This window comes from Seriola aureovittata, chromosome 18 (genome assembly GCF_021018895.1).
Source record: "Seriola aureovittata isolate HTS-2021-v1 ecotype China chromosome 18, ASM2101889v1, whole genome shotgun sequence".
NCBI classification, from domain to species: domain Eukaryota; kingdom Metazoa; phylum Chordata; class Actinopteri; order Carangiformes; family Carangidae; genus Seriola; species Seriola aureovittata.
In genome coordinates, this window is record NC_079381.1 from 1,520,066 (window position 1) to 1,527,675 (window position 7,610).

Below are 7,610 nucleotides of genomic sequence, written 5' to 3' on the forward strand. Positions count from 1 at the left end.
CAGTGCAGATGAATTAGTTAGCAGACTGTTTCTGCTGTTATTTTTTTAAATACGCATTATGATGGTGGTGCTGAAGTGGTGCTGTTCGTTTATTATTCTTGCTTAATGGTTTTGCACATGTAAGTCTAAAAACATATATAGAATTAGATTAAATTTATTAATCCCACAACTGGGAAATTCATTTACTACAGCAGAAAATAAACATCTATGGAAATAAACTGTAGATAAAAATACACCAAATATACACTAATAAATACAATATACACAATACACACGATATGTACATGAAAAAGTGCAAGTTTGCACATGGTCAGGAAGAGCAGGAGTTGTGGAGTCTGACAGCTGCTGGAATGAAGGAACCTCTCCTTCTTACAGCGAGGATGTAAAAGTCTGCTATGATGCTTATGATCAATCAAAAGATATGCTGTAAACCTGGGACCTTTGGGGCCCCTCAGCAGCTGCCTCCTTTTCCGAGTTGATATTTAGGTATATAAAGGTAATAATGAGTTTTCTCTGAAAAATAATAGGTTAAATTTCAGAAATGTGTATGTGTACACTGCAGTGTAACTTCAGTCATTAATAGCTATTAATAATAGGACTGGCCAACTAGTTTGTCCTCAACATAATGTTAACATGGCTGAATACAATCAGAAATTCAAGCTGCAGTTCGTGGGCTCCAACTCCTTTGTGCTCATTAGAGAGAAACAGCCAAATTTCAGCTAATTACACTAAACAGCTAAAAATCCACCACAGAGACCTCTGTCATCACAGAGGCTTGTTGTAGAGTATATTGCCTTAAATGCAAAGTCAATAGGACTCAAGGTGAGACAGGGCAGCCTTTCAAACTTTTTGACCCTCAATTATAGTGCTACCATCAGGTCATGGCGGCCATGTTTTGAAACCGATCTTACTCGTTTATAAGAGACACTTATACACACATAGACACATACCTCGGTCCTTCAAGGCCGTATACCAAATTTGGTGTTGCTAGAGTGGAAATTCATAAAGTTTTATTAATTTCTTTCATTTTATGAAAATTAACTAAAAAACAATAATGGTGGCAACTATTATCACAGAGGGTTTTGATAGAGAATATTGACGTGTAGATGTGAGGTAAATTTGAAGTCAGTTGGACTCGTAAGTTGGCGGCAGCTGCCTTTTCACTCTTTTTACTGTTAATTATAGCGCCACCCTGTAGTCCAGAAGGATCCATTTCTTTGTGAGGCATTTGCACATCACTTCTAGTTACGTGTCTCTGGCTCGTTCCAGCTCACTGCAAATTGATCAAAGACTTGAGATAGCAGGAAATGCTGAATAGGCCACGCCCATTTCCATCAATCAATATGGCACTTCAGATTTTGCTTAATATTCGCCCACAGAACATGTCTACCAAATTTGTTGAAATTCTGTCCACCAGGTACATTTTTGGTATTTGTGGCGCCCCCTTTGGGTCTGGCTCAATTGCTTTGGCAGGCACACAGCCTGAAATGATCTACCAAGTTTTAAGGGCTAAGCCCCGCCTTTTATATTATTTATATTTTGATTGATGGCGGCCATATTTTATAGCCGACCTTTTTATAACTCATTTGCAAGAGAATCTTGTATCTACGGGGTTAGAACCCTTTTTTAATAAGTAATGTCACTATTTTTAACAAGCACACTTTTACAGGCGATACTACTCCGACTCGCCAGGCGTCGCTATCAAATAATTTCAGCCATATTGCTGCCTTCACGTGAGTCCTACTTTTTGGGTTGAAAATATTACTGGTTGTTATGGGTAACGTTTGCATGTAATCATGTACATGTGTTACCCTATACGACCCAGCACAGTAGTAAATACCGGGAAAAATTACAATCACGGGATATTAATATGGAAACGATGTAATTCTCTTGTCACCCGACAGATGACAAGAGAATTCAAACAGACTTCAAATAATTAATAATAACAATATATAATAATTTGATTTCTATTTAGGGTTATTGCATTGCTGTCTGCGTAAACTATGTGAATCGGGTATCTGTATTTCCACCTGTTGTTATTACTATCCTTGTTTGTATTGATGATTTATTGAAACTAGTCCTTACACTGCTGAATTGTAGAAGTCCGAGTTGCACTTAAACGTAGCAAAACGTCATCGTGTAGCAGAAAAGATAGAAGGATGCAGCGGGACCGAACGAGCAATGCCGGTGGGGCTGAAAAGTAAGATTAAAGCCACTTACGGCTTTCCCTGTAAAATATGTGTGTTTACATCAGTTTATTTACCTAAATATAGCTCGTGTGTTGACTTAAATATCCCAATATTGAGTGAAATGTCTCTTCATCAGGCCCGACCGGGAGGCCGCCATAATGTCGAAATACTACGATGGGGTTGAATTTCCTTTCTGTGACGAGTTTTCCAAATACGAAAAAATGGCCAAGATAGGACAGGGGACCTTTGGGTGAGTGCTACACAAACATTTTACTTTGTGTTTACATCTGTGAATGCTAATGCGAATGCTAGCTATGCTAATAGGGAATGTTAGTCATAAGGAGACAACAGGTAAACACTGGATGTTTTGTTTTCCTCTATTCACGTACAACCTGGTTTTAACTGTTAGAAACAGGTGATCTCTAGAGGATCGTATATTAGTTAATAAACACTGTATGTAATGTGTCTACCAGGTTGGCTGCTTGTTGGTGGGAAGTCTTTCTCTTCCAATCAGTGTTCATCACATCTGGGATGCCTGTTTGGAACATCCAACTACTCACTATATAGTTAATCAGACGTTGTGTACTGCTGTTTGAAATTTTAACTGTGAAATGTATTAACTATGTAGTGCAGTAAAAAAAATTGTCACGAGGCACACCAAAATATATTGGAAGATGAACACTACATTGGTCAAGCTAAACCATCATGCATTGCGGCCTGTGTCGTGAAAGTGCTACAGAGGAAATCCTATCCCTAACAGGCAGGCTGCTAAGGTTAGCTGCTAGCTAATGCGATTTGATATTTTGAAAACATCATAAACTGACTAAATAGTAAGAACTGACACAAATAGAGTACAGGCTGCTCTGTAGACACAAAGTAAAACATACTTATAATATTTGAAATTTGCGTAAAAATTGCAGTCTTGTAAGATAGCATGTATTGTGATGTATTTTGTCTCACATGTGATGCAGCTGCTCTGGTGTTTGTTTATGTGACAGAAATAATACGAAATATCCAGCGCATAATTCTGTAGCAATTTAACATTCAAGCAGAGTTTAACTGCTGTCTGCACTAGTGAGTCTTCTATGTAGCAAACACTGTTTAAAAGATGAGTGAGTGAGAGGACAAGTGGATAATTGAAACACAGGATTTCAATTTTTTTTAAACAACTTTATTTATCACATGTATGTCAAAACAAAACAAACAGGATTGAAATCTTGAAATAAGATAACATGAAATAAATAAAAGTACAGAAAGCTGAGCCATAAAAATAATGATTCAATCAAAACAACATTTATTTATATAGTATTTTGTTATGATGATGATATTGTTAACTAGTAATTCGATACGAAAGACGCTTTTTTTTTTCTTTGTTTCTTGGGGTGGCTAGGAATGGTAGGTGAACACTGGTATGACTTACAAATCACCATTGAAGAGTCACTTGCTCACACTTTTAGATATAAGTCCAACAGTATTTACAAAACTCTATATTACAGATCAAAAGTGGAAATGACATAAATGTCTTAGCTAGAAATGATTTACCAATATAATTTATACTTGCTTTCATGTGTAACTGTTTAAAATGAAATTGTGGCCAAAATCAAAGTGTTTCATTTGAAGCTGTCTCTTGTAATGTGATTCTCTATTCTGTCTTTCACAGGGAGGTGTTCAAAGCAAAACACAGACAGACGGGGAAGAAGGTTGCGCTGAAGAAAGTCTTGATGGAAAATGAGAAAGAAGGAGTAAGTGACCATTTAGAGTCTACTAGCCAATTTACAGCCTGATATGCTGAACTTGTTCAGCACGAGGGGTTTTTCAGAACAGAAAAAACAACAGAAAAGGCACATTAATGGACGATTGCGGTTTATCACAAGTTGGGTCTAATTTGCTGCCCCTTAAAACATTTCTTACTTGAAAATTTAAAACATCTTGAATCTGTACTCACAGGGCAGCTCATCTTTATCTTTGTTTCAGTTTCCAATCACAGCACTGAGAGAAATCAAGATCCTGCAGCTGCTCAAACATGAGAATGTGGTCAATCTGATTGAGATCTGCAGAACCAAAGGTTGGTGTGACAGTCAATCAATTTCTGTCGTCTTCTAGATTTGTGCCGTTGTATTTTTAGGTCACTTGTTTTCCCTGCTGTGTATAAACAGCAGAATATGTCTTGCTCCAATTACAAGGGCAAATAGAATATAAGCAGGAAGCATATGTTGTGTAAACTTAGTTTGTTGGTGGATGGATGTTTTTCATTCTTTGTTTTCCTCTCATTGTTTTCAAAGCTACTCAGTTCAACAGATACAAAGGCAGCATCTACCTGGTGTTTGACTTCTGTGAGCACGACCTGGCCGGGCTGCTGAGTAACGCCAATGTAAAGTTCACCCTGGCCGAGATCAAGAAGGTCATGCAGATGCTGCTGAACGGACTGTACTACATCCACCGAAATAAGGTGAGGCATGTCTGTGTTTAGAGAGGTATAAAAGCAGCAGGTGAGGAGAGGTCACACTGAACTGACACTAATCTGAAAAAACGAAGAATATTGATCTTGTTACACTTTAAACCAAAGAAATAAATTCGTCATTAATTCATCTCACTGCTACAATGTCTCATGGTCTGTGGCTTTCTGTTGGATCAGATCCTCCACAGAGACATGAAGGCTGCCAACGTGCTCATCACCAGAGACGGCGTTCTGAAGCTGGCTGACTTCGGTTTGGCTCGAGCCTTCAGCCTGGCTAAAAACAGCCAGGGGAACCGCTACACTAACCGCGTGGTCACACTGTGGTACCGACCTCCAGAGCTGCTGCTAGGTAAGAGATGAACACCAAACTCTGTGTGAGCACAAAGTAAGAAGTATGATGTGCACGGATTTGTGGTGTTGTTAGCTGTAAATGGATGTAGTGCATGTAATACAACACACTGATTTGTATGGGCTGGGTCTTGCAAACAACCTTGTGTACAGCAGGTAGTCACACATGTACATGTGGTAGTGTTGCTGTCAGTCACTGTTGGAAAAGCATTCAGTAAGGATTAACAGCATCTATTGATGCTAAGTTTACAGAGTTTTCTCAAAAGACAAAATCAAAAAGCACAATCAATAAACTCTTCTTAAACAAAGAGGAATTAAATGAATTCAAAACCTCAAAGTATTTGCAAACCTGATTTTTCTACATGTTTGAAACTTGCATTGTTTACGTCCATACCTTCTCCTTCACTGACTGTGGTGGCACAGTACAGTCTCCTGTAGAGGAATGCACTGTGTGAAACCACTGACAGGGATGTGTATCATACTGCAGATGTGTATAAGAAGCAGAACATTGCTCCATTGTGCATCAGGGTACCTATCATTTTAATGTAGTCTAGAACACTGGTTCCCAAGCTGTGGGCCATGAAGGTATTTGAAGTGGGCCAACAGATCTCATTGTTTTGTTTTCTCATATTAAGGTCTATCACTGTGATAAGCCAATGATAACAATTTGTATGTTGTCGCTGCTGGACCACATCATACAGTTGCTTGCTGTCTCAGTCTGATCGCGCTAAAAGATCACATGGCAGAAACTAGAGTATCAACATGGATAGCTGGTTAGCAACAGGAAGAATTCAAAGGAAGAATTAAGAGACAGATAATGAGTTAAGAAGTGATCACTGCTGTGTCAAACAAAATAAAAGGTGCTTTGAGAACATTTAATTTGCCTGTGTTTGAGCGTGGTGGCTGCCGTTGCTGAGCTGCTGCCGAGAAACACGTCTGCACACCGACTGTGTCTGTGTTGCATTGCTGCTGCTGCTCATTATTAATTAATTTCTGATTTATTTTTGACAGAAAACGTCACAAAAATGTCCCTGTCTCCACATGCAGCTGCTACAAAATTTAAAAAATATATTTCTATTTTTTCATGTCTGTTATATTGATATTCAGACTAGACATAGAAAGACTTTAGTGGTGTCAGTCTTGTGTAATGTTGCAGGTATGATCTCAATATGACATCAACAGGTCAACAACAGGCTCACGTACACATCACACAGGCAGTGTATCAGCCACAACGCACGCACACACACACACACACACACACACACCACGCATCCAGTGTGTTCCTGGCGTTATGGGGTCAGATGTGGATTGCCAACATTTTTGAGATTTTCAAGTGGGCCATGAGTTGGAAAAGGTTTAGAACCACTCGTCTAGAAGAAAGCATATGTTATCTGTCTATTTATTATCTGTGAATTTGTTTATTTTTGGTAGGTGAGCGAGACTACGGCCCTCCCATTGACCTGTGGGGAGCCGGCTGCATCATGGCAGAGATGTGGACCAGAAGTCCTATTATGCAAGGCAACACAGAGCAGCACCAGCTCACTCTGATCAGCCAGCTCTGTGGCTCCATCACTGCAGAGGTAAGACGGCTGACGCTGCATCACATGACATCTACTTCTCTTATTTGTCAACTGGATATTAAACTGTTCTCTCTGTCTATCAGGTGTGGCCTGGTGTGGACAAGAAATACGAGCTGTACCAGAAGATGGAGCTTCCTAAAGGCCAGAAGAGGAAAGTGAAGGATCGTCTCAAAGCCTACGTCAAAGACCCGTACGCTCTGGACCTGATCGACAAGCTCCTGGTCCTCGACCCAGCACAGCGCATAGACAGCGACGACGCGCTCAACCACGACTTCTTCTGGTCCGACCCCATGCCGTCAGACCTGAAGAACATGCTCTCCACCCACAACACCTCCATGTTTGAATATCTGGCACCGCCCAGACGGAGAGGTCACATGCCGCAGCAGCAGCCCAATCAGAACAGAAACCCAGCCACCACCAGTCAGACTGAATTTGATCGAGTGTTTTAGTGGTTGGAGGAGTTTACAGTCGAGATGTCACGTTTTAAACCCTGCCTCTCAGATGCTGCAGTGTTGTGATTGTCTGATCAGCACTGCTTTTTATTTTTTATTGATGTGATCATTTGACTGATCAGTGAATAGGACATGCAACAGGTGGAGCTGATAGAGCTCATTCTGTTGGACCTTCTGGTAAACTACATCAAATGGTCTTCTGTGCTTATAGAGTGTACATGTTGACTTGAACAGGTCATTACAGTGTAAATATTTAATGTTATTACCACGTTCGAATGTTTGAATAAAAGGTGTCAGCCACACTTTTTGGACAAATAGTTTGCTGGGTTGGACTTTATGTTTAACAAATGACTTTATTCTCCAGCTGCCAAATGTTGTTTTTGGTGAAGGTTTCTTTTTCCATTTCTTCTTCTTTGAGCTAAATGACACCGGGGATGCACAAGTATTTGAAGATACTTTCCAGATGAATGTCAAAGCTAGAAATAACCATATATTTACATTTACATTTATATCTACAGTGACACCATATACACAACTTTTAAATGTGTTATTATTGTTAATAGGTTGAAGGATCAGGTTTCGT

The 7,610-nt window shown here is 39.6% G+C and overlaps 1 protein-coding gene across 1 annotated transcript; it reads left to right on the top strand.

Moving 5' to 3' along the window:
* Positions 1 to 2,096: 2,096 nt before the first annotated feature.
* cdk9 (cyclin-dependent kinase 9 (CDC2-related kinase)) lies at positions 2,097 to 7,344 on the top strand. Its single transcript, XM_056402681.1, has 8 exons — positions 2,097 to 2,200; positions 2,326 to 2,439; positions 3,850 to 3,931; positions 4,164 to 4,254; positions 4,472 to 4,638; positions 4,825 to 4,996; positions 6,427 to 6,575; positions 6,659 to 7,344. The coding sequence occupies exons 1-8, from the start codon at positions 2,160 to 2,162 to the stop codon at positions 7,022 to 7,024; spliced, it is 1,182 nt and encodes a 393-aa protein (XP_056258656.1). The 5' UTR covers positions 2,097 to 2,159; the 3' UTR covers positions 7,025 to 7,344.
* Positions 7,345 to 7,610: the final 266 nt, after the last annotated feature.

Bases quoted from the DNA above. Each gene is read 5' to 3' on its own strand.
- cdk9 (XM_056402681.1), top strand. From the start codon at position 2,160: ATGCAGCGGGACCGAACGAGCAATGCCGGTGGGGCTGAAAA. The intron at 2,201-2,325 runs GTAAGATTAAAG...TCTCTTCATCAG, and splicing joins AATGCCGGTGGGGCTGAAAA to GCCCGACCGGGAGGCCGCCA. The intron at 4,997-6,426 runs GTAAGAGATGAA...TATTTTTGGTAG, and splicing joins ACCTCCAGAGCTGCTGCTAG to GTGAGCGAGACTACGGCCCT.